Source organism: Chenopodium album, chromosome 14, assembly GCF_948465745.1.
Source record: "Chenopodium album chromosome 14, dcCheAlbu1.1, whole genome shotgun sequence".
NCBI lineage: Eukaryota > Viridiplantae > Streptophyta > Magnoliopsida > Caryophyllales > Amaranthaceae > Chenopodium > Chenopodium album.
In genome coordinates this window covers 38723347-38751115 of record NC_137847.1, presented here as the reverse complement: position 1 = coordinate 38751115, position 27769 = coordinate 38723347, and the positions used below count along the sequence as shown (strand labels likewise).

General features: G+C 33.8%; 1 protein-coding gene across 9 annotated transcripts in view; it reads right to left on the bottom strand.

The window, feature by feature from the left end:
* Nucleotides 1–27769, bottom strand: part of LOC145580225 (tobamovirus multiplication protein 1-like) — a 34893-nt gene that overhangs the window by 4481 nt on the left and 2643 nt on the right. Inside the window, exons 4-17 of one of the 9 annotated variants that reach the window (XM_081637640.1) lie at nucleotides 27000–27290; nucleotides 26748–26863; nucleotides 26538–26646; nucleotides 26275–26329; nucleotides 20553–23542; nucleotides 16837–16883; nucleotides 16513–16563; nucleotides 15655–15688; nucleotides 14360–14446; nucleotides 14222–14273; nucleotides 13858–14032; nucleotides 13618–13713; nucleotides 8526–8586; nucleotides 339–403 (exon numbers count right to left, since the gene is read on the bottom strand). In XM_081637640.1, coding sequence (XP_081493766.1) covers nucleotides 339–403; nucleotides 8526–8586; nucleotides 13618–13713; nucleotides 13858–14032; nucleotides 14222–14273; nucleotides 14360–14446; nucleotides 15655–15688; nucleotides 16513–16563; nucleotides 16837–16839 — 624 coding nt within the window. In that variant the 5' untranslated portion in view covers nucleotides 16840–16883; nucleotides 20553–23542; nucleotides 26275–26329; ... (1 more) ...; nucleotides 26748–26863; nucleotides 27000–27290. Of the gene's footprint in view, nucleotides 1–338; nucleotides 404–8525; nucleotides 8587–13617; nucleotides 13714–13857; nucleotides 14033–14221; nucleotides 14274–14359; nucleotides 14447–15654; nucleotides 15689–16512; nucleotides 16564–16836; nucleotides 16884–18006; nucleotides 18439–20552; nucleotides 23543–24631; nucleotides 24918–26274; nucleotides 26330–26537; nucleotides 26647–26747; nucleotides 26864–26999; nucleotides 27291–27769 lie in introns of those variants that run through there. The other 8 variants (XM_081637641.1, XM_081637644.1, XM_081637639.1 and 5 more) reach the window with 8 other exon arrangements.

Here is a 27769-nt window from a genome sequence, read left to right as displayed (position 1 = left end):
CAGAGTATGTAAACCATAGCAACTTTGAAGCTTATGGGTACTTCCCTAAAGGTCAAAATTATTCTCTTATTTCTCCCTTAGCCTCAAGACCTCTTACCCAAGCTAAAACTATGATACACCGTATATCTTTTACAGAACTAGCATTATTTAACCCTCATATTCTAACTCCTACATCAGAAAAATACGGAACACTTAGAAGGTTTCGTGTGCTGTTTGATAGATTCAACAAGTCAGTAATTAAAACAGCACACGGAAATTATACCCTGAACTTTCTATTCCCACTTGATGCTCCTTTATTCCCATAGAAAAGAGATTAAGACAGCACAAGGAAGACATACCTTCCACATCTCAGATGAAGTGCCTTCAGATCTTACCTTGCTCATTTTCAAATATATTAGGAGTCCTGAGCATGAAATTAAGATACTGAGTATAAAATATGAATAGAGACGATATATAACGAGAAAATTAAGAAAGAGGACATAGAGATGTATCACAAAATCAAAATAGTTCACAGAAATTGTAACATTCAGCAAACGAGTATCTTGAGGACAGCTTTGCCTCATTATAAATACATGGCAAGAGCTATGATCACTAAGACAGCATTTTCAAAAATTAATAACATTACAGATATGTATTAAACACCATTTAAAAACATCCATTTCAAATAAAAACTATGCTGTGGTCAGATAAGCAAAAAATTGTTCTGCCAGACATTTGCTCAGTCTACAAACTACAGTGTCTAGCAGCTATTAGGTGTCTTTAAGCTGTAGAATACCTTACAGCCTTTGCTTTTAGGGGCCGTTTGGTATGAATATTGGAAATGAAGTGGAAAGGAAACAAATTAGGAGGAGGAAAGGAATCATATAACTCTTACCTTTTCATTTGTTTGGTTTAACCATGGATCGGACTCACTTAAACCTAACTCCCTTTATTTTTGTTTGAGGAAAGGGTAATTGTTACCTTAGGTTTTAAAGAGATAACAAATGGATGGAAACCAATCCACTTAGGTAATGATAAATGTTAACCAATCCCTCTAACCAAACACTTGGTAACGGTAATGATTTAATTGAATCTATTTTCAACCCAAAAATTACTCATACCAAACATGCTCTTAGAGCCACAGATTTGACACCAGAAGCAATGTAAGGTTTCCTACCTAATACCTTTACAATGTTTCTTCATTGTCCATATAGCAGATTACAATAAATTCCATCTACAACTAATATAAAATTTCAACCAACAATCCCTTTAGAATATAAATTAATTAATAAAAACAAAACAATTTTCAAATACACAAATCAGAAAGTTTTATTTTTATAATTAAAGCTAGGAATTGAGATTAGAAATTTTGCTGTCCAAAACAACCAACCAAAGCAACCATGGCCAAGAGAAAAAAAAAAGATCATAATAGAGTTACTGCATCAATTAATTAGTGAAAAATATGTTGGCTTGTAGTTAATTTAATTATTGGCCTAGTACAAATAACAATATATGTCATCTAAAAAATAGATCACAATTATTTCAAATTGTTTCTCGAAGAATACATGAGAACATACTTGGATAATTCTATGTCAATTCAACAGTACCAATTCAATGAAAACACATGGCAACCGCCAACTATTAAGATGAAGATGAGGCCTCAAGGAGAGTGATTCATAACACACCTCAAAGCCACAAGGCAGTTCCAATGACTTCTTGGTCATATTGTTTCATAAGCTTAACTTCAGAATGAATGCACAAATATATGACAAAAAGTCCTCCAAAGGCCTATGCGAGGGAAAGAGGATACACACCAAAACATATTCCCTGCTTCCTAGTCTTTCAATTTCTAACTTCCAAGATATCCATTGCACTTGCATTTGGATTCAAACAAAAATTTATATAAAGACTTTTACTCTTCTTTCTCCAGCAAAACAACCGTTTTCTCTCTCTCCATCACATCAATGCACATAATTTTTTTATTTGAGCTTTACTTTTTCAAGGCTTTCAACTAAACCCATATGTGAAAGAATTGATGGTACAAAGGGAGTTACAACATATATTTAGTAGAAGAAAGTCAAGAGGGCAAGTTGTCTTCCTTCTTCAAACAACAAACAAAGAATATAAACAAAGAAAGACTTCTCTCCATGATTATTGTTGATCTCACTTAAATATTTTCATCTAAAAGCTCTATGTAAATGATGTGCATGTGTATTGTGCATGGAGTTGTTTATCTTGCAATGTGGCAATGTCAGACCAATAGGGAGGAAAGACTCAACAAATTAATTTAGGGATATTAAAATTGTGTCTTCTAATAATCATCAAAACTACCAACACTCTTATACTGCTTCCATTTCTAAGATTTCTTAACAGTTTCTGTTTTTGTCCCTTTTTGAAATCTCACTTTATTCCCCTTACCCTTCAATATTTACACCTTCCCACCCACTCTTTAATTTACATTCTTACCTTCTTACACTTTATTCCTTAATTATCCGAGTATTTCTTACATCCACTTTTACTTTTGCACACAAATTAATGTAATTGGAGAGAGTGTAGACCCAATAAGTGGGTGTAAGAAATAGGCGAATGAGGTAAGAAAGAAGGTAGTTACAGTAAGAATAAGTTGAAAGGAGTAAATATTGTGGGGTAAGAGGAATAGTATAGTAAAAGGAATATGTCAATATTAAAATAAAATGATAAAGTTAAAAACTTTATAAATCGGACAAAAATAAAAAATGCAAAGAACTCTCAAATACAAAGGAGGTGCAATTTTAAATAAATAAATAAAACCCTAGTTATTCTCTCTCTCTCCCCACCCCTCCTCTACGGTTAAATATTTCCGACCCATTGTCCCATTCTCCTTGTTTTCCTTTAAATTTTCATTATTGATTTCAATAAATCTACACTAGTGTAGATATACAGATCTCCATATGGTGGAGTTGTTGGTCGTAAGTGTAGTTGTTCGTTCCTATTAGGGAACTATTGTGGCTAAGGGTTTATCAAATAAACCTATATTTTTCACCTTATAATTGATTCGTTGGTAAAGAATCGTGCAAGATTACAAAGGTTGCCAAGTTTCAAATACGTTCAAATGAATCGTTAAATCAGCTCCCGAAAAAGACTGTATATTCCAGCGATGTGTACGTGAGATGTACTATAGTGCAAGATCTATTAAACAATTGTGGATTAAACGATGAAAACTTTTGTTTGATTTCCTAGTATCCTTTCTAAGCATGAAATTATTTCAAGGTTGTAGAAGAGCATTGAAGGCACAAAGTCATAAACAACACTCAATACCTCTCCTTGACATGTGTTATAAGCTGAAGCATCTTAAAGGAGCCTTTAAAATGCAATTTTACTAAAAACGTGTCGATTGAGGAGTTTATTCTAGTAGCATCTCTTTTTGAATTTAGAGGATGCCCAATCAATTGAGAAGAGGAAGTTGCTTCTGGAGTATAATTAAAGAGAAATTTTGACAACAAAAATCTAGGGCTTTTTGAATTCACTTGAATGATAGCATTATGTGATTTATATTATTTTGCTAAAGACATACAGAGGCAAGAGCAATGGTTTAGTTCAAGGATGATGGAGCCAGAGCTCATTCTCATTATGTGATTTAAGGAAATAGCAGTACAAGAATATATGGGGTCAGCAGCTGCTTCAATTCTTCTGGTTATCAGAAGAGTTATTGACAGGGGCCTAACTAATTTAAGTCGGCATCAGGTTGATCTTTGCAGTAAATGTCCAGGAAATCAAGGAAGTCTTGTTCAATATGAACTCTCTGAAGACAGTTGAGTTAGAAGGGCTAAATGATCATTTATTCAAAAGCATCTGGATTATTGGGATAAGCTCTAATATCGTCTCTGCAATTCAAGACTTTTTTGTTCATGGTTAGCTTATGACTCAGATTAATTGCCATGTATTAGCTTGATTTCAAAGATGCCTAATGCTTGTCATCTCAAGGACTGACGTTCAATTGCTAGTATATATGTTCAGTAAAAAAAAAAAAAAGGTCTCACAAACAAAATGCTGAGGGTATTGACTTCATTAAAAATGGAGCAATTATTGACAATATTTTACTCGGTCATGAGAGTCATAGCGCACAAGAGGAAGACCAACTTTACTAGATGTGTGCTTAAAATTGAGTTGCAGAAAGCTTTTGATTCCATAGAATGACCATTCATCAAGTATTTGTAGAGGCACTTTTCTGATCATGGCTTGCTTATTGAGTCTCTTACACATTCAATGTCTATGGGAATCTCACTGAACTCTTTATAGCAACGAAGACTTGAGGCAAGAGGACCCCATATCCCATTGTTATCACCATGGCTTATTTGAATATACTCCCTCCATAATTAACTATTTGCACCACTTCTCTGGACACGAAGTTTTAGGAGGAGGAATAGTAGAAAAGCACTAATTAAAGATTGAAGTGAGGTAGGTTGAAGAATAAAACAATCTGAAAATGCAAAGGTGGGTATAAGTGGGAAGGAAAGAGAATATGAAAAACATTAAAATATGATATGAGGGGACACTAGTGAGGAGGAAAATAGTAAATATTGTTAAAAGTTTCCAAAAAAGGAAATGGAGCAACTATTAAAATATGGCTGCAAAAGGACAGTGGAGCTATTAATTAAATACGGAGGGAGTAGCTTTTAGTTCTATATCAACTAATTAAAAGTTTAGTTTCACCCTAAGTGCAAGAAGTTGAATCTCAATCATTTTTGTTTTTGCTGATAATTTATCAATGTAATCTAAAAGAGATTTGAAGTCTGTCAGACATTTGTATACAGCTTGTTATGAATTCACAAGTGCTTGTGTATAGAAGGCTAATCTGAACAAATATTGCATATACTTTGATGGAGTTAACTCTAAGTTACAGGATGCCATTCTCAATAATAGTCATTATTCTAAGGATGAACTCCCTTTCAAGTATGTAGGTGTTCATCTCAGCCTCTTGCTAAAATTGTGAACTGGTCAGCCATGTTGTTATCTAGTCATCTTATGAAAGAAGATTCTTGTTAATAAGATTATTGATCTATATCATTCAGAATTTTTGGTGTCAAGGTTTTTTCATTCCTAAGAAATTTCTCAAGCATAGTCAATCTTCGCACAGAACTTTTTCTTAGACATTCTGCTCTAACCTGAAATTTTATGTGTCTGCACTAGTTGGGACCTCACTTAATATCCTGCCCAGGAACCAAGCATCGATTTGTAAATTGTTTTGGAATTTGACTCAATCCGACCGGCTTAAAATTTTTAGGAAGGGTGAAAGGTGGCAGTGAAAGAGCCTTTGATGAAAGCTATTTGCAACTCAGCATCTCCCAAATGTATTTTAACTAATTATCTCTCTTTTTGGGAAAGCTAGCAACATGTGAGAGGCTGCTGAAATTTAGACTGATAATCAGTGCGTTCTTTGCTTGTAATAGGAAGAACATTAGGGCCATTTACTTTTCTATTGTGAGTAGGCTTGTATTTAGTACTCTAAAGGTAACTACTTATTGGCATAGGGAATTGCAGGTTTGCAGTATGTTGTGACTCATTGCAAAGGTTATTCATCTCATCATTTACTCTACACTATAACTACCGTTGCAATTTATCATTAATGGAGGGAAAGAAACCAAAGATTAAATATATGTACTTTGATTAGAGCCAGCAATCCAGATGTGATGACCCGACCCGAATGACCCGACCCATGACCCGAAATTGACCCAAAAACATTGACCCGAAATTCACCCGTAACCCGAAGTTGACCGACCCAACCCATACCCGACCTGAATATCGAGTTGACCTGATACTAACCCGACACCCGAATTGACCCGACCCGAAATTGACCCAAAGTGTTTGACCCGAACAAACCCGAAACCCGAAATTGACCCGAACAAACCCGATATCCGAAATATCCCGAACCAAAATTACTTTATAATTGAACAAAAAATGTGTAATGCCAAAAATAACTCATATTGTTCATCTTCAACCGTAGCAAAGCTCATAAACCAAATTGATAGTTCTTATTATAACAATAACAAAATACTACCTCCGTTTCGTATTATCAGCAACATTTTCCAAAAATGGATACTATACTTTATGTGCAACAAACAAAAACTTTCCTCTTATAGTAAAAAATTTTGTATGATATTACTATATTACCCTTACTTAAAATTTCCAAATCACAATTAAATGACTAAATGAGACTTGGTTAAATTACAAACACAAATTAATTAACCTCAAAGTAAATCAACCTCCCCCAACTACCACCATTTAACCACCGATTCAACTCATCATCTTCCAGACTTTCCCTTATTCATCTTTCTCTCTCCTCCCTCAAACTTTCACCAACCACCACCACCACTGCTCCCTTCGGTCACCGCCACCAAACTTCTCCAGCCACCACGAAACTCCTCTCTCTCTCTCTCTCTTCTTTCACAATGGAGTGACAATTTTACTACCCGCACACATGACACATCGACCCGAGTCGAAATCGTCAACGATGTCTCTTAGCCGGTGGTGTATTTTCTTCTTCACCGGCTGCTACTTTTCTCTTTTCCTGTTTTTTTATATCTTCCATTAAAACTTGAGGATATGATTGTCAAAAACCACTAAAGCTTGAGGATTTTATGGCCAAATTTGACCAAATAAAGCCCAAAATGATGATTAGAAGGTAATAATCTACCATTTTTAAGCTTTGGCTTCATATTTTTTTGGGTTGTTGGGTGGTTTTTTCTCGTAAGGGGTGGGTTTTATGGTGGTGAGTTTTTCTGGGTTCATGGGAGATGGTTTCGAGGTGGGTAAGTACAGTGGTTTTGGGAGTGTGGGCTAAGGTTTTCGAGGTATGTGGTTTCATGGTGGTTTACAAGAATGAGTTGGGGGTCGCCAAGGGTGAAGCGGTGGAGGCATGGAGGCATGTTAGGTTGGGTGTTGGTGGTGGTGGTTTCATTGGGTGGATGTTGGTGGTGTTAGGGTGGTGTCGAAGAGCGTTGGTGATGGTGGGGTGGGTGCTAGTAGAGTTTAATTTCTCTCTCATCCAATTAATCACATGCCTCGAATATGACCCGAAATACTTGACCCAAAATTAACTCGACCCGAAATGATCAGAACTGAACTCGACCCGATACTTGACCTGAATCATACCCGAAACTAAAACCTGAAATGAGCCGACCCGAATGTTAAATGACCCGAAATTGACCCGACCCGAACGACCCATTTGTCAGGTCTAACTTTGATGCTAGTTGTCTAGTAAGGTAGACTCCGAAAATTCGTGCAAAAAAGCTCAAGGATGTTAAAAGGTATTTGTAATTTATTCCCCTCCCCCCCCCCCCCCCAAAAAAAAAAAAAAAATAAAAGAAAAAAAAAACCAAAAAAAATATATTCATTATGGACTCACTTCCAATGTTACGTTGACACAGGTACGGGTTTCTGATATAGGTACGGATCCAATTGTCTGATATGTCATTATCCAAAAATTAGGACACGAGGACACCGTCTTAACTTTGGACTCGAGTACAGGTACGGAAATATCTTTAAGGAAAAAAAAAATCAACAAGAAAAACGTTTTTATTTATTTTTTATTTGGCAAAGATCAAAAATCTTTTAAGTCAATTTTATTCAATATAAATTTTGATACTACCTCCGTTTCATATTATTTGTAATGATTTGACATAAAGTAGAGGAAAAATGTCTAATCGTTGCAAATAATATGAAACGGAGGTAGTACATATCTTTTAAATAACTAAGACAAATAATATAATATTTGATTTTAACATAATAAAATCTTATGAAAGCTTGTTTGGAAGCCAAACCAGATTTGTTATTAAAATAAATGCATACCACAACTTTTCTGTACCAATTTCTTGGGAAACCCAAAGCCTTTTTTAAAAAAGAAAGGTACAGTACCATTCTTTCTTAGGAAATCAGAAAGCCTTTTTAAATAAAGTTATTCCTCAAAAAAATAAAATAAAGGTAAAGAAATAATTAAAACCCTTCATCTTTCTTTAATGACTGCTTACTTCGTTCTTCTCTCTAGAAGCTTCTTTTCTTCAATGGCTACTGTGACTCCATCTTCCTCCCTGCTTCAAGACAACATAGCCGTACCCGAGAGCTAGACGGCGAGTCCGGAACGGATTTCATGCCCGGATCCGTGTCGGGTCGTAGGGTATGACAGCAAAAATGCCGGGTCCGAGTAACATAGCTCAATTCACAATGTTCAATTTTGTCAAACCTATCATCATTTACTCAAAACAGCTTGTTCACTTTGCAAATCATTGGTACTTTCTATACATCTCTAAGTCAATACTGTAACTAGCATCACAAAGCTTATCAATAGACATCATCATAACATGACATTAGAGAATCAAGAAAGGGTAACACGGTATTGAGCATGAATTTTCTATCATAATTTCCTGAAAAGGACAGCTTATCCTCCTACATATATGCTCTTTTTTTTTTTTCCTATTCTTATCATATCTCAAATATGAAAGTAAGAGCAATAGCAGAAGTACATAACCTATGCATAAGGTATTCAGAGCAAGCAATCAGAGAGCACTTACCGTAACATGCCAATGCCCCTCCCAACAAAAATATGCCGACTGCAAAAATATCCACATAGACCTGCACAGTGTTTCTGAAGTCATTCTCTACTACAGCGTCATCAACAAGGTTGCATTTACACAAACAAGAGATTATCATGAAATTAGAGAACACCAGCCAAAATAGACTTCCATTTTCACTCATTACATAAAAAAGAAATTCCATCAAAATCTTTTTACTAATTTCAGTAAATATATAAGATTTGCAATAACTAGTAGAAAATTCTCAATATCTTTGTTCCTACATAGAATTTTCTGTAATTGCTCATTCTTCAAATCAACAACTTGGAAAAAGGACTGAACAAGTTAAAATCAATTCAGACCTAAAATTTGATTGGAAGGAATCTAAAACCAGATTAGACATCAACAATTTCTGTCAATTCAATCATATTTAAATTGACTCGATTACCCAACAGAATTTTGCACATTCCACCAAGGACCCATACCAAAATCATATAATGCACAGAAGAGCCAGAGCCATAACTGAAGGCAACCTGAAATAGGTTATGAAAATGAAATTCGAAATGAAAGGTTCGCAATTGGCACATAAGAAAGAATATAATTCTAGAACAGAGGGAGAAGCTAAGAAAAGGAAAATTGCTGGGAATTGAAAGGCATATCCAAATGTCTGAGTTTGGTGAACAATCAACCTGAAAAGATACTTACCCAACTCCACATGGACCTAACCCACACCTTTAACCAACTTCAATACTCCCTTTGTGTGAGGAAAGCAATATAGTTTTAAGCAATTTAATTGTTATAAATAAAATAAGAGGTAAGTGGGGTAGTTGGAGCATTAAAAAATTGTAAGAGAAAGATAGTGTGATTAATAATTTATTGAAAAGTAATGAATGTGAGAGGAAAGAAATAATTAAAAAAAAATAGTAGTGAATTTGGGTGGGGACCGTGAGAGAAGAGAGATATAATATTAAAATGTATCTTTCCGCATTTGATAAGTGTAACACTTAAAAAAACACGGAGGGAGTACATGAATACTATCTGAAAGCAATATGAACCTATTCAAATTTCTCATGGCCCAATATAGAGTAGACAGGCCTTGAATACCAACGGTTGGCTAAGTCTTGAACCTTCCCGCCAACCGTTCACTTTCTCAGTAGCAAAAGCACTTCTCTTTGCGGGTTTGTAATGGAAAGGGAGCCATACCTACAGCAAATTTATGTCCACAAAGCTACAGCTTTTTTTATCAACTGAATACTGAATTCATATCTGTTAATATGTTTAACAGAGAGAATTCTGAGGAAACATTTACCAGCTGGACACAGTAAGTTCATTTGACCATGTCAATGACACATAATTTTGGTAGCTACTCCTTCCATCCCAAAAAAGTTTACATACTTCGCTGGGAACATAGTTTTAGGAGAATAATTATTGGGAGGTAGTGGGAAATCGTTTATCAAGGATTAAGAGAGAAAAATCAAACAATTTATGGCTATGTTCAGTCAAGCTTATTTAAGCAAATATTAGCTTATTTCATAAATGATCAGATCTTTTGTTTGAGATTACTTATCAATATATATCTTAAATTCCGTTATTAAAAAAATTATGGAAATTTTATAAATGGAAACTACACATTCATACGAATTTAATGACATCGCATTTGATATTTTATTTTACGATTACTTTACAAATAAAGCCAAAGTTTTGTCAAATCAGGAAATCTGATCAGAATGATTCAGATCAGATTAGATCATGCACAACATAGTAGGTAAAGTTTTTATTTAAGTGTGTGAGAAAAAATAGGTGTGATAGGCGATAATGAGTGCGGAATAATCTTTTTAATAATGTTGTCTTACTCCTTAATACATGTAAAGTAACAAAGAGTGTAAAGATTGTAAACTAATTGTTACAATCCATAATAAAAAGTGTGTTAATCTTTGTGGAACATAAGATGTAGTCCATGTAGTATTTAGTAGATAGTAGATACGGTTAGCATGTTAATCCAGATATGCTAATTTTTGAAGTGCCCACCAAATTATTTTTTTTTTATATTAGTATGTTGGAAATTCCAGAATAAAGTAAAAGCATTGTATTTCCAGGTTGATCATTACTTCAAAGACCAAAGACAGCAAGCAAGTTCAATCTTTGCAGATTTCATACCAAAATTCCAATCATTTAGTGAAAAATAAAACTAAATGAAGGAAATCAATTACTAAATAGAAATACACAAATGGCCCTATATGTCATTTTACCAAATTCAAAAGCTAGTCACTACTGATGAGGCCTAAATATTAAACTTGTATTGGCTTCATATCAATCAATCAATCAATCAATCAAAGCCTTAATCCCAAAAGTGGGGTCGGCTAACATGAACCAAATTTGATTATTCCGTGTAGTCATCAACATAAATCTTTCTCCTCCATCCCTTACGATCCAAAACTTCATCCTCACGTAAATCCATGCACTTCATATCCTTCCTCACTCCTTCCAACCAAGTCATCTTTGGTCTCCCTCTTCCTCGTTTAATCTCTCCATGGTCCCACTCTTCCACTCTTCGCACCGGTGCACCCTCGGGTCTCCGTCTTACATGTCCAAACCAACGCAGACGATTTTCCCTTAATTTATCTACAATGCCCGCCACACCTACTTTCTTGCGAATAACCTCATTTCTGATTCTATCTCTTAAAGTGTTTCCACACATCCACCTTAACATGCGCATTTCCGTAACCTCCATCTTTTTAATATGCTCTTTCTTAGAAGCCCAACATTCTGTACCATAGAGCAACACTGGTCTTATGGCAGTCCTGTAGAATTTTCCCTTCAACTTTAAGGGAATGCTGCGGTCGCATAGCACTCCCGTGGCCGCTCTCCATTTAAGCCACCCTGACTTAATCCTGTGGGTCACGTCTTGATCAATGTCACCATTCTTCTGGATGATCGACCCTAGGTACTTAAAACATTCACTCATGGTCAAATCCTTTCCATCCAAACTCACCACTTCATTGCTTGTCCCCCTCTGAGTGCCAAAACGACATACCAAATATTCAGTCTTACTCCGACTTAGCTTAAACCCTCTAGATTCCAACCTTTGCCTCCATTGCTCCAACTTGACATTAACCCCATCCTTAGTCTCATCCACCAAAACGATATCATCTGCGAACAGCATACACCATGGAACCTCATCTTGAATTGGTCTAGTTAATTCGTCTAGAACCGTTGCAAAAAGAAAAGGGCTTAATGCAGACCCTTGATGCAATCCGATTGTAATAGGGAAATCTTTTGTCAACCCTCCGCATGTCCTCACATTTGTTGACACATCCCGATACATATCCTTAACTAGGTCTACATACCTTCGTGGGATACCTTTCTTCAACATTGCCCACCAAAGTATCTCTCTTGGCACCTTGTCATATGCCTTCTCTAAATCAATAAAGACCATATGAAGATCTTTCTTCTTTACCCTATTGTATTGGCTTCATACATCAAGATTTTTTTTAACAAGAGAAAAGACGCGCTATCGTAAATATTTTGATGCACAAATTTTTTAAAATACCCGGTTTACAACATATTAGTGAATGGTGGCACAATTGGAAAGTTAGGTCTGCTGCTATACATTCACACGTGCCAACTCCTTTGTTTTTCTAATTTCGAAACCTAATTTTCTAGATTTTTTTTTTTTTTTTTTTGTGTATATCTTTCTGTGTATCTCTGTACTTTCCATTTTCCTCTATCTATTACCAATTTACCACCTTCTTTCACTTTCATCACAACTTTCTCTTCCTTTTTGAGTTATTTTACACAATTTTCAAATGTTTTCGGATGTTGAAATTTCTAAATATTGATCTTTTAAATCATAGATTATGCTCAGTTTGTGTTTAATTTCAATAATTTTTGTTCATAATTATCTAAGATGGTAGCAGCAAAAGATTCAAAGAAGAAGAATCTACATTGGTTTAGGTTGTTCATCATCCAATTGAAGACCTTACTTAAGCTAATTTTGGCATTTGATCCACTCATTTATGTAAATAACTGCTTCTCTTCCTAGATTATTTTCTTCATTTGGTTTCTTTTAGTCTCTCTCCCATCAGGGTAACTTTTGTTTATTTAAGGGAAACGTTTATGTGTTTAAGGTAAGTTTTTGGAATCTAAGGGTAATATTTATAATTTTAAAGGTAACATTTGTGCGTTTAAGGGTAACTTTTTTGGAATCTAAGGGTAACTTTGTATATTTAACGGTAACTTTTGTGTGTTTAAGGGTAACTTTTTGGAATCTAAGGGTAACTTTTTGTGTATTTAAGGGTAACTTTTCTAACTAAAAAGTAACTTCCTTTGTGTTTTCGTTCCATTTTTTAAAAAAAGAAAACATAAACAAAATTTAATGTCAGAAATCAAACTAGTTTTTATTGATTTCAACTTTCAAATCCATTTTGATTTTTATTTTTTTAATAATTGGAGCTTGAATTTGTCATTGCTACTATAGAATACCTTGTATCAAATTCTTACTATTCGAATTCGAAAAATTGAATGCATGCGTTGGTGATAGAGGATTTGAGCTTTTGTCTGCCATTATTGTTTGAGGTTTGTTTTTTCTCCTCCATTGTTTGCTGGGCTTTTGAGATTTTGTTCACGTAATATTCACACGTGTGAAACACTAATGTGCACCGGGTGCATGTAAAAGGGATTGATTTTGATGTTAATGTGATAGATTAAGATGAAAAAGGATAGATAAGAAGGTTATAATATCTTTATTTGTACAACAACAACAACACAGCCTTAGTCCCAAAATGATTTGGGGTCGGCTAACATGAATCGTCATAAGAAATGATACGATATAAAGAAAAGGACATAAAAAAATACTCATTTGGACCATATTATTTGTAAAGCAACATAATATAGTTTAACGCGTTCAAATATAGCTTAACTTCACACAGGAAAGACTGTCAATATACCCATTACATTTTCTACAAGTTGCACAAGATAGACATGGGTTTCACCCAAATTTCCTCTAACCAGGCTACTCAACCTCCACATACACAATTACAAGATTGCACACATAAAACACCAAACTAAAGAAAAGGTACTCAAAAACTCATACCCGAGCAACAGTTGATGAATCAATCGGATTCCTTCCCATCCCAATCCAAATTAGCACGGCAAAGGCAGTCATTAGAACAAGAACTACAACCATAGTCTGGAATAGAAATAAAAATTGTAAAAGAAAGCTCAATAAACATATGGCCTGTAAGCTTGCTTAAATAATTATTCATAATATGCTTTAGGTTAACGCAATGTAAAATATATAAACAACCTTATTGTAATATTATCAATGACATACCAAAATAACAAATCTTTGGCGGCTTCCAACATGAAGTGATGGAACAGGTAGACAATTTTTATTACCATCAATGTTTGATAAAAGTGGCTTACTATTGGTCTTATCCAACAAAGCTTCACAAGAGCTACTGTCTCCATCATCCTCTTCATCATCAGCCTGGTGGCAAAGATCCACCCTAAAATAAAGCCAGCAAGAGAGCACACAATAATTTACTAACAGCACATTGGTGTAGAACTTAACAAACAAAAGAAGGCAACAATCATGTCAACCTATTCTAACATGATATATTAAATGAAAAAATTTTCCACAAAGTGAAGTAAAGTAATGCCAGTATTAGCAACAACAATAGCAATAATTGACATACCAGTATGACAGAAGCAGAAGAAATGCTGCAAATAAAAGGATCTTAGGGAAGGCTGCATAAGAAAACAAAAATAGTTAGAAAAAAATAACAAAGTCAGATACTATATCAGAGTCAATTCATAACAAGCTTGATATCTACCCATGAACACAAAGCCGCAGGAGCTTGACCAGCAAGACCATCCTTTGCAAGTAGCGATGAGAGTTAATACAAAGAAAACAACATACCCTGCAACAATAGATAGATCTTTTTTCTGTAAACCTGGTTCTCATAAAACATACAGTCAAGCAAAATTGAAAAGATACCACTTACCAACAGTTTGCACAAAGTGGATTTTTTAAATACATACGAAACCTTACATATATGCACTAAATATATGACAAAATCGAACTCAATAGTCAATACTAGGAGTTGACATTTCATGAAACAGAAAGAGAACTGTTGAGAACCTTATATTGATACATAAATCTTCTTAATCTAACTTTATACCACTAATTAAAAAATGGAATCTAAAATAAGATAAGAAATCCTTAACACCAGCACATATAGACATATAGTCGATTAGGGGCCTACTGGTTTTCAGGTTGACTGGTCTTAGGGCCTAAGTTCATCAAACTTCATGAATTATTTTAAAATTACAAAAGAACAGGTCACCCCATCCCATTCATCAAAAACAATAAGAATATCAGGGAATTATCTATGAATATTGTAAGAACCAATCCACTGAACACCAAGCTATATTATTTATTTTTTCCTTTTTTTTGTGATATATGTAGTATCAATGTTCTTTCCAAAATATGAAGTGTGCAAGAAAGGGAAGGCAAGCTATGGTCATATCCATCTTAAAAGTAAATAGCCACCCTACAAGCAAAGATTTTTGACATCTTTTTAAATCCCGATGTACACTTCCCACTATAGTTAGCTATAGGCTTATAAGACTTTGGCAAAGCTATTTTAATAGCTTAGTTGGTGTGCAGACTAGGAACCTACTAGACACATTGGCACCCTTACAAAAGTTACAATCTTGGCTTAAAAAAGAGTTAACATCACACGATGTAATAGATGTTGAACTATGAAACAAAAAACAAGATTTAACACTAACATGAGGACTTGGCTAAGAAAAGGTCAATATTATTTACAAAATTCCTGTAAAAGTTCAGAAGAAACTTGTGCATGGTGATTGGGAACTTCATATGTGCCAGCACCACCAGAATAATCATGAATTCACAATTAAGGAAAAAAAGACACAAGACAACAGAAAGAACAGAAGATGACAAAAGGCATAGTCCCTAATAGATAGCAGCATGAAGTCAAACTATTTTTTCAAGCATCAGCAAGGAATAAAAAAAGATACTCATCACAACAAAACAATCTTTCTCATATATCACTAAAAGCAGCAAATAAGCAAGTTCCATAAAGGACATCAACTATCTTACCCAAATTGCAAAGACCAATCATGAGATGAAAGACCTGCAATACAAAGAAATTTGATTCAGTTTAAGTCAGCCAGAAGAACAAGCACAATGAAAAGATACATTCTAATGGATATTTGGTTAGTGCTCATTTTTTGTAATCAGAAGTATTAAAACTATATCCCTTCAAAAAAAAAAAAAAAAAAGTAATAAAACTATATCTAGTTCTCCCTACATGAATTCAAGTTGCAACAAATCTAGAGAACAGACAAAATGAGGCGATAAGTCAACACAACTAGCCAACTAAGAATTCTCGGATGTACTAGCAGTGGAATTGCTTCTAGAGCTTGTTGAATAATTTTACAGATTTGGCCATTTCACCGATTCGTATTAAATAACGAGATAATGATGATCAATTATTCTTCGTGCTTTCCAAGAACTTTTTTTTAAAACTCTTTGACCCCCGGCAGTCAAAGGCAAATCCATAAAAGATAAAATCAGTAAATGGAAATTTACCATATAAGACCAAAAGCTAAAAACTTGCCATTACGATCACTTTAGCCGATGAAGCCTTATGATTATTTCAATAGGTAAATGGATTTGGCTTAGTTGTTAAGGCCAAGAGATGGATAGCATCACATCACTTGGAAGCAATAGTAGCTAATGGATAAGACAAGAGCCTTTGATATCAGAAAGTTTTCAGTAATAGTGACTAGCATAATTTAATACCCCAACCCTAGTAGCCTAATCATCACAATAGTAAGGCCAAAGCACTAGAACTCTAGAAGCATAGAAAATAAACAAACAAAAGCTACAAATAAGCCAAGTTCAAAGCAACATTAAGAATGTGGAAAGACAATCTAATATGATTGCAAGACTTACCTTTTGCCGGGTCCAACCAAGTTGCGCACTTCTAGAGTGGATCCTCACCAACTAAAGAGCATAAAAAAGCAAAAAGAACATATATGTTAAAAAGCTAGGTTGGCATCATAAAGAAAAAAGGTAAGATATTTACTAATGATACTAGTCGAAGCAAAGCTCAAATTATGATGAGGACAAAGGTAATTTAACAAGATATTTTTTAATCAACTAGGTCTGCTATGTTTTCTTTACAACGTTTAGCAGTAAAAAAATAGGGTTAAGTTAAGGAAATAAAAGTTGTTATAGGCCAATAAACAGCACAATGTATTATCCAAAATATATTACCATCAACACCTCACCATTGTGAGGGTTCTGTCATATGTCCCCTAGCTCTACCATCATCCATCATGCATAAAAGCCGGAGAGGAGGCAAACAGAGATAAGGGCAGTGAGATACTTAAACACACACATGAAATCAACCATAAAAACGGCAAGCGTTAGAATTGTAAGAGCTTCCAGAATCTCTCTTGTGCACTGTCACCTTAAGGATGTTTAAAGATCCATGTTCTAAACTTCTAATCAACACATTGCAGTACAAACCAACTTGCTATGACCCGATTTATAGATTTGGCCTCCCTATGTTTGACTGCTGATAATTTAAAATCCTAAGAATAGTACTATGAATAAAGGGATATGCAAACACAAGGGAACCACACAGTACAGGAGCCAAAAACATTGAATCAACATGGTGTAAAATCGTATCACGGGATAGCAAAATTACACTCATTAAACTTAAGGGCAAATGCAACCACTGCACCAATTATATCTCAAGAATTAAAACGACAACTTGGTCACTAAAGACAACCAAATGATATACCGGTGGCTGGAGTGGGTCCAACTAATGAAACTATGAAAGTACTCCATAGTACATATAATACTATAGAAAACCGAAAGCAATTGATCTATACTCTCTATCTGCCTATCTATTCTAGCCAAATTACTTTGATAAATCATATATTTTTACTTTACATTTCTCATACCAATCACATTGGCTTCACTCCCAAAGGAAGCTAAGGATCAATCTGATATTACAATCTCTACAGAAAGAACAAATCTCTACATGTTTCCTCAATACACAAAAGGCATCATTCACCAAACGCTTACTATTTCTTCTACTCCCCTAAACTCACTCTCATAATGCTGCACTCGAAATGTCGAATTTATCAATCAAATTCAAACACCATTCATCACGAATTTTCCAATTATCAACAACACAAGGTCCAGTAGGTATGATTGCAAATAAAAACTCAAACACCCAAAAGCACTACCGCCTCATTCCCCTCATTTTAATACCCACAATCAAAACAAAAATCCATCAAATCACCTAACTAAAACAAAAAACAACCACATTTCACAAAAACAACAAGCACCCAAAAACAAAAATCGCACAAAATAACGAATTAATTAATACAAAGTACTTTTTTATAATTTATTAAAATTAAGAACAGAAATTACCTGAAAAAATGCAATCACAGCAATAGCCGCATCAACACAAGCAAGGGTAGTATAAACAACAACAATTAAAGGTGGGAAGCAAGTGTAATCTCTCAATTCCAACATTCTTGCTCCCCCTTTTTCTCCCACAATATATATTCGAACCAAATCACTCAAATTAAAAAAAAAAAAACACCCCAAAATACAAAATTAAAAAAATACCCTTTTATATATACCCTTGATTCCTCTACTTTTTCTGAGAATTTGAGATGAAAAAAGGGTGAAATTGAATAGCTTTTTGGGACCAAGGGATATACGGTAAGAAGGATTGAAAAAGATATCTTTTGACAGTATCTTTCATGACAGATCCGCAACCCGATTAACTCCACTACAAACAACAAAAATTACAAAAATGAAAAAGTATAAATAAAAAAATTGAGTTGGGTTTTATTTGAGAGTAGGGGTGGCAATTCGGGTCGGTGGGTCGGGTTCGGGTCAGATTTCGGGTCGATTTCGGGTTATGCTTAGAAATAATAAAAAATAGTATAAAACTTAATATTATTACGAAATATGAAATTTTGGTTAAATCGGGTCGAATTCGGGTTATTCGGGTTCGGATCGGGTCGGGTTCGGGTTTCTCTCAGTAACTTCGGGTCGGGTTCGTTCGGGTTATAGGGTCGGGTCAGGGATTGCCAGCCCTATTTGAGAGTGGAGATTTGTAAAATTGTTTGGATTATAATTTATGATAATGGTAAGAAATTAATTAATTAATTTTTTTCAAATTTAGAGTTTCTAGATACTACATTGATGATGAAGATTCCTCAGTTGATTCCTTGTGGTATTTATTATCTTTTGGATTTTGGATTCTACAAAAAGCCTAAAATTAAGTCTACTTTTTAATTTATAATAATGATGATGTGGGATTTTGATTTAAATTTTCAACCACTAACTATTTGGTAATTCTACCCCAAATTGATTAACACAAAACTAATCACGGTATAGAGTTAATAGCCCTCATAGGCATGTGAGTATGGTTGTCAAAAGCTGACACGACATGATATCCGGCATAAAATAAGTGGATATAGGCTAAAAGTTCTTGATCTGGTTATAAAATTGGGTTAGTACAAACCCAACACGAAATTAAATGGGTTAGGTTAGGGTTGAAATTTGAAACTCGAAACCTACCGATATCACCTAATTATATTAATGGGTTGAACAACAACTCGCTAACACGGACCTGATATGTAAGCCTATTAATTAATTAGTAAACAAAAATCGAATTTTTTTATTCAAAACTTTTAATTTTGTAAATTGCCTTGGCACCATTTATAAATTTTGGTAACTTTTGGCGGCTAATTTGGCAGACAAAAAAATTTCAACCTTTGTAAATTAAAATTTGGCGGTTAATTCGAGACAATTCTTTATGTATAGTTGTATTCCTAAACTACTAACTTTAAACTCTTGTAGTATCTTTAATTTAATGAATAAATGATGTATTTCTTTTTAATTTTTAAAATGAATATTAATTAGTTTTTTTACATACTATGGGTTTGTTCACTTCAGCTTAATTTCAGTTCAGCTCCAATCAGTTCAATTTCTAATTTCCTTCTCTCATAAAATATTCATTTCAGTTCAGTTTAGTAAATGTGAACAGACCCTATGTAGGTAAAAGAGACCCTTTTAATACTCCCTCCGTGTTTTAATAAGTGTTACAGATTGACCGGCACATAATTTTAGACAATTAAATTGACTTAAATCATATAAGAGATAAATGGGGTAGTTTGGGTATTAAAAAGTTGTAAAATAAAGATAGTAGGGTTAATAGTTTATTGAAAAATAATGAATGTGAGATGAAAGATATATTAAAAAAAAAAAAAGTAGTAATGGGTTTGGGTGGGGGCCATGAGATGAGATAGATGTAATATTTAAATATAGTTTTTTGCCAAAAAAGGAAGTGTAACACTTATTAAAATACGGCCGGATTTAGTAAATGTAACACTTATTAAAACACGGAAGGAGTAAGCGGATGAGGTTTGGATCAAGGGTTTTCAATCAATCAATAGGTTAATACTAAAACAGACATCGTGAATGACACGTGTCACATCCTGATCCTGTTTTTTCCCTCCAAAAATCCCTTTTCTTTTTTAACCTTTTTTTTTGTTAATATTTGATCATACTAGTTGTGGATCTGCGCGCGTTGCGCGCGGTTCCCCAAGTTATCGTTATTATCTTTTGTTCCTTGTTTTATCGTTGTTTGTATGTTCATCATATATTTATGGACGTTTTTCCCTTGAGTGGTGAACCGTTCTATTCTAATTTCTCATGAAATAACTGGTTTATTTAGTAAGAAATACGAAGAATTCGAGGATAAAAAAAAAAGAATGTATTTATTATTCATATAGATGACTCCATTGGCTTTTATTCATTTACAATTTAAAGCGTGAACTCAGATTCAGAAGATTTATCTGACATTTTTGAGACAGATTCAAATGGTGCAGATTATGTAGAAAGATGCAGTCTGCTTATTTTCCAAAGTAAAATGTTAAGAAAGGAATCCAATTATCAACCTTGATGATGTTATCAGCCTTTTGTTTCCTCCGTAAGTACCAGTAAAGCCTCAACCTTCTGAATTTTCATAAATTCATCATCTTTTTTCAAGTAGGCAACTTCTTCTTCTTTCTTCTGTTGATATCTCCCTGGTACAGAAATTCCATTGTTTCCAGCAGTAATAAAAGCCATGTGGTTGCATAAATATAGTTTTACACAAGCAAAATCTATCAAAAGTATTTTCCAAAATGAATTTATGGGTAGAGAGGGACACCGGATTAAATAAAAGATGCAGTCTGCTTATTTTCCAAAGTAAAATGTTAGGAAATATGAAGAATATAATATATAAAAAAATAAAATAGAAAAAGAATTGCTACATAGTAACTATCAAAGAAATTAAGAGGATGAAATTGTTTTGATAACTTATATATTGTTTGGTCTTTGAAGGTGCTTAAAAATAGAAACTAAGGAAAGAGGGAGGTTGTAGTTTATAGTTTGGGTTCATTGTGGTAAACATCAGGCACAAAAGGAACAAAAAAAATGAATGAGATCACCAATAACACCCAAAACTATAATATAAATAACAGACACCCAGTTCTAGCATAAAAAACAATCATCGGAAACTAACTACTATTGCAGTGTCAAAAAAACTCGGGATTATATATGCTACCCCGGCTGGTAGAAAGATAAAAACAACCAATGTTTGAAAGAATATAAAGCAACTTGATAATATAATTTGTAGCTAACTATCAATAACAAAGAAGTGTAAATATCTACGCTCTTAATGATCAAGAAAGCAATCTGAAATTACAATGGGTGAAAATACTAAATAAACCTTTAAAGGTCACCCAATTTATGAGGTATACGTAATACAATTACACCAAATCACAAAAGTATAACTTTCAAAATCCAAAAACTCAATATAATGCTCCCTCCATACTCAAATTATTTATATGGGTTCATGACAAGAAAGGAAGAGACTCAATTATTTCTACTTGGAGCATGTGACATCCTCTTATACAATAATATTTGGAAATTACCGAGCTATTTCCTATGGTTTTATGTTATGCAATTAAATTTCAATCACAAAGAAGCAATTATTAGAGACTCAATTAAATCAAGGATTATCAAGAAGTGATCTACTGTAGTAATTGCTCTTTTTAGTTTAATTTTTTGAGCACTTTCTTATTTTTCAGTATGTTTTGCATTGATTTCAAAGGCCATACATTATTAGGGAGCAAGTTTGCTTTCTTAATAAAACAATAAGGCAAACAATCTTATGTGGTTGGTGTTGATTTTTATTAGCTTAGGTTCTGTGATTATTACAGCACCTTTGATGATTTGCAGTTGCAACTCCACACAACTTGAGCAATGTTTCTTACTGGTTCTCTCATGGCACCATCTCATCATAAAAAGTTGGTATTAGGGTGTCAGTTTTTAATTTATGGTATGATTTACTCATTCAAGTTGATATTAGATATCATATAATCTTTTGTCAGAGCTTACTTATCTTTATAAAATAATCTTTTGTCAGAGATTGGATTCCTAAATTTGATAGCTTCTACAAAACCCCGTATTCAATATTTCTTATCTAAGACTCATTTTTTGCTCTATGTTTTCTATGTTGATTGTGGGTGTGTGAGTCCAGCAAGTATAAGTCCATTATAGGTACTTTCTATGAGAATTGCTACCAACTCATGTTTGTTTAGAATTTGCAGAATTGAAATAGTTGTCACCATTAAGTATCTGATGTTCATGTAATGCGAGTTAAAGGCAGACAGGTAGAAGCCATTTGATGGCTTTTTCTTTTGCTAAGGGGTTTTCTCTGGGTCATATATTTATTCAAGGTACAGGGGTAGAGACCATCATGAGTTGACTTGAGATGTCAATTCATACCCTTTGGTGGATTCTATTGGACCTGAAATTTCATGCTAAAATTATTTCAAAATGGATAGGTTTGGAAATCAACTCTTTAAAATTATGATTTCATGCTAAAATTATTTGAAACGATAGAGATAATCTTACCCCCATCACGCTTTCCAATCCAATCCAATAACTCAGGTAAAGTGGCTAATTCTATTGAGTGTGTAGAGAAAGAAGGGTTTTGGATTTAGAGAATTATTGGATTTCTAATTTGCCTATGTATTCCATTAGTCAATATAGTAGTATTCCATTATTAGCTGATTCTAAATTACACAACTTGGGCATGTGTTTTGAGAGTTTCAACTTAATTGGGTGTAGGCTCAACAATACTAAATACTTCAATATGCTACTGGACAACTAGATATGGAAGGCTTCTTACAAATTCAATCTTAGCTAGTAACCAACCACATGATATAAGAAGGTTACAAAAGATATGGCCTTTTTCTTATATAGAATGAATGTTGAACAAGCAGACATATATAATATAATAGTTAGACATAAACAGTTTAGTGCAATGAACAAAAGTAAAATCTTTTATAAGAAAATCTAGTCTAATCTTAGTGAAAAAAAGACTTCTACCTCTTCAAGCCAATAAGCATTCCTTCTACCCAAAGATGTAAAAAAAGGCAATAAAATATGAGAGCCTTAACAGTAAGTGTGTAACACCCTAGAAATTCCTTCCTTTTAAAATACCTATTTTGCCCTGTTAAAACTTTACATAGGAACATCTAAGATATTACCGCCACCGTGAAAACGGCTAAGGCAACTATCAAAGACACACAGCGGAATACTAATTTCAAAACCATTCAAAACAAGTCAACTTGAAAGGTCAACCAACGTAAGTAAAGTTAAACCAAAGTCAAACGAAGTAAAATAAAATCAACCTACAACTTGGAACCATTGTAGGCCGTTATTAAAACCAAACTAACTTCAAAATTTTGCGTTAGTCACACAAATAATAATATCATAAATAATTAAAGCATTTAAACACATCATAAACTTATGGAAACTAGCATGATTCGCTCTTCACTTATGCCCATCATGAATATGCTTCATCACCTGAAAAGCTTCTCTCTACTTGTTTCCACTACTCTCCATTAAAAATGGGTCATCATAGGGCCAAGGTAAAGACAAGGCCAATAAACACACAAAACACACAATCAACAAAGCTGAGTACATACGCGTATTTAAACACTCTAACATGCATTTACCTATCAACACACAACTTACCTTGTTGCACCTGTTTTTCAAGCACACAACATTCTACAAAACTTCTCAACTAGACAACTACATAATTTGTTTAGCGTTGACTACGCATCGAACAGGTTTCCCAACTAACCTCCCCCAATAAATGAGGTTACTGACACGGGAGTTAACCGTGCCAGCATCAATAACCACTCGTAAGTGGCGGAATTCCTGCGCATAATGATAATAAAAGGAATGTACAGCGTCCTGTACTCCAGTAAAAGTTATGGTTAAATATAAAACCCCATAACTCCCCCCATATGTTCATACTCAAGGTATATACGTTCCAAGAGTTTTGGTGCGTAATCTCTTTCACTTTACGTTATTTACATATTATTAAACTTGATGATGACTCTCAAACCATAATCATTCAATCAATAATAATTATTCAAACAATCAAACATACCAATTTAATTCTTGAATAATTAGTGACCACATAATATTTAATGTTGAACCCTTTTTAAATCTACCTCGGTGTTAATGATACCTTAAACGCTTAATGCGCCAAAAATCCTATCCCTCGGTGTTAAAAACACCTTAAGTGCACTAAGGCACCAACATACAATTTATTCCTCGTGTGCATAGACACTTACATAGCTCTAGCATCCCATGCTTAAAGCATCAATAAAAATTATATGAACCATAATAAAATTCTCTTTTAATATTCTAAGCCAAATTAAACCTTTAGTTTAATTAAACATGATCTTTATCATGCCATAAATAAAAGTGTGGTTCATATACAATATTCCAAACTATAATTTTCCAACCATTAATCCATCACAAATAATTCATGCTTCAATATTCAATCACCAATAACATGATATTCAATCATAATTTCCATTCCAAATCTAGCATGATACTACTTATAATCAATTAAACACATTTAGCATGCTACTACATCATCAAAATTATGCTAAGTACGCGAACTTACCTTGTATACGATCTTAAAATCGCCACGACTAATAGAAATCACTCACTTCAAAGTCTCATACAATTTAAAATCATAGAAGAGTATTAAAATCCTCTCTACACAAATTTCCAGCAATATATACTATTCTAAAACCTCTCATAATTTAATTAAAATAAGTTAAAATTATATTTAAAACATCAAACTTTAATCCCAATTAATGGGTAATTGAAATTCCTTAAAGAAACTTGATTTTTAATGCACTACCAAAAATTCCAGCATTATATTTTAATGAAAACTTGCTGTAATTAGGCCTTAAAACACTTAAATCAAAGGTTTAAACCATTGTATATCATAATCCTTCAATAATTAATAATTTATGAATCTAGGGTTTCAAAATTGGGGCTTTTTAATTGAAATTAAAATCTGAAAATTAAATTACATGCTACTTATAATCAAACATCATAATCTAATCACAAAACTAATAATTAATAATTAGATCTAGGATTAAATTAGTTTTTAAAACAAAAAGATTTAGTTAATTTTTTTTTGTACGAAAAAGGGGGTAGCCGACAGCCACCACGGCTGCTGCCAGCGCTGGTGGCTGCCTGCTGCCGGCAGCTGGTGCTGCTGGTGGCCAGCGGTGAGGGTGAAGGCCGAAAGGGAGGGGGAAAAAGAAAGAAAAGAAAAAGAAAAATAAGGAAAAAGGGAGAGAAGTTTACCTTGGGTTTTCTCCACTCTGGCAGAGTTTGATTTGCCTCAAGTGTTGAATATTTATACCCCTTCTCTAGAAACCCTTCCTCCTAAACTTTCCCTTTTTAATCTTTCCTAATCCCTTCCCTAATAAAACTTTACTAAAATAAAACTTTCCTAAATTAAACCCCAACTTAAATAAAATAATTAATTAAATAAACTTTCCTTTTTATAAAATATTTCCAAACTTATTAAAATGAATAATTAAAATACTTTAAATAAAACATTTCAATTTATTTAAATACTTCTCAAAATACTTGTTTTAAATAAAATACGTATAAAAATACGGGGTATTACAAAGTGTGTTTGTTAACATAGCAAAGGAAAAGCCAAATTAACATTCTATATACTATGATGAAGAATTAACGACAAGTCGATAATTTATTAAAGCACGAGGCTCTCATGTCCAATTTCTACCTTTTCCTCTTTTAAAATACATATCACAAACCAGGAGTCTCTGATTTCCAATTTCTACCTCCCCCTTAAAAAATATATCACCCTCCTTATTATAAAGAGCATACACACATGTGTTCTCCAGTAACTCAGACTAACCTTGGTCCCAGAAAAAACCAAGTTTCGACACCTAATTGATAACTTAATTAAAGAATATGATTCTAAAATATCCAAATATTCAAGTACTGAAACATCCAACAAGAGAATACTAATGAATGTTCCATAAAGGTCCTTAATTTTCATGTTATTTTTCAGGTACATATTTATATAGCTTATTACCCAACTCCCTTAGAACATCTAGAATTGCGATCCATGATGAGATGTACATCTCGAGCCTACCAATCATCAATTAAACACATAAATTAATGTGATAATGGCTAGGAAAATATCTTTTAAAATTTCCAAAAAGAATCTCATGAAATTACCACGATAAAAACACATCACACAATCAGATTTCTCACCTTTGCAAATCTAGATCGAGAAAAATTCAGAGTCATATTCTTTGCGAGTTCATTTCTGCAGCAACAACATAAACATCAGTTTTCTTAATAGGTATGCTAATTCCCTAAACTCCAAGATATCCCAAATCAAGAATCCGGCTACCATCTGTGATGACTATCATATCATCCTACGATAACCTGAGTAATCAGCAACCAATAAAATGTGATACTTGTACTTTACCCATCATTTTCCACTATCCACTATTGCACCCAACAATAATTACCTCATTAACTTACACTATCCAGTGTCCACTGAGCAATAATTCCGGTAGATTGGGATATATCAAAGCCATTCAACATGATAGAAAGGTTCTAAATTCAATGATTAGGCAACTGCACGTGAAAATTTAAAGCAAATTTACAAAATTGTAGGCTAGATAAAGTTAATAAGAATGGAAATAGCTGATAGGCAATGGACTAACTAAAGGACATACGTAGGTGTTGAGCAGGCCAATATAGATCATGGACATCATCTCTCCCTTATCCTTACCGATGAAATACATTCCACAAGGACGACAGAACAAACCGAAATAATTTCAACACACCTGCCCTACATGTTGAGTATATATAATAGTTGTGAGGTCTTTGATATTGTCAATAAGGACTTGTATGCAATGAGGGAACTACCTCAGGTGAGTCAGGTCATAACTGATTCAAAACCTTTGGTAAGAAATTGTAAAACTTACTCTGAGACATGCAATATTGCGATGAGGGAACTTCCTCTTTCTTGTCATGCAGTCTGTTCAAATTAAAATTCTCCTTTTTTCCAGGGATATCCACTGGCTGTTTCAATTGAGAAAATTCATCACTGCCTTTCATGTTCTAATCAGTTGCCACTGCATCTACCTTAAGGAACACAAGAAGACTACTCTCCTTAATACAGTTTGTTTCTCAGTCTAGAACACACGGATATTCTTTACCTCAACCACCCTTGCGCGATGCACTTCAATTGAGCTAAGTAATGTAAGATGAACCTCCTATAATAAATTATGGGAAATTTGATAAAGATTATGCTAGATAAACCCAAATAAGAAACAGTAAGCATGAAAAATGAAATTTGGTATTCAAAAGTTTAATGTTGAACATCTAAATTCTAAACTCAATGCTATGAGAAACCCGAGAAAGTGCTGATAACAATTTTTAAAGCTAGAGCAGCTGATTTGCACTAATCTCAATGCATAAACTTACATAAAATTTCATACTTGTTAATAGAGCTATTACAGGATAAGTATCACACTAACATAAATCAGCACTATGAGCTTTCAAAACTCATACAATTATTATTTTGTTCAGCTGTTAACAAGAAGCATAAACATATATCATCAATACTATCACCTCAATTAGCAATGGCCCATTCCTCATTGAACAAACACACAATATGCACCAATATCAGATGAACGCACAATTGATCTCAGATAAATACAGTGCAGGGTCCGACCCAGAATCGGAAATTCAA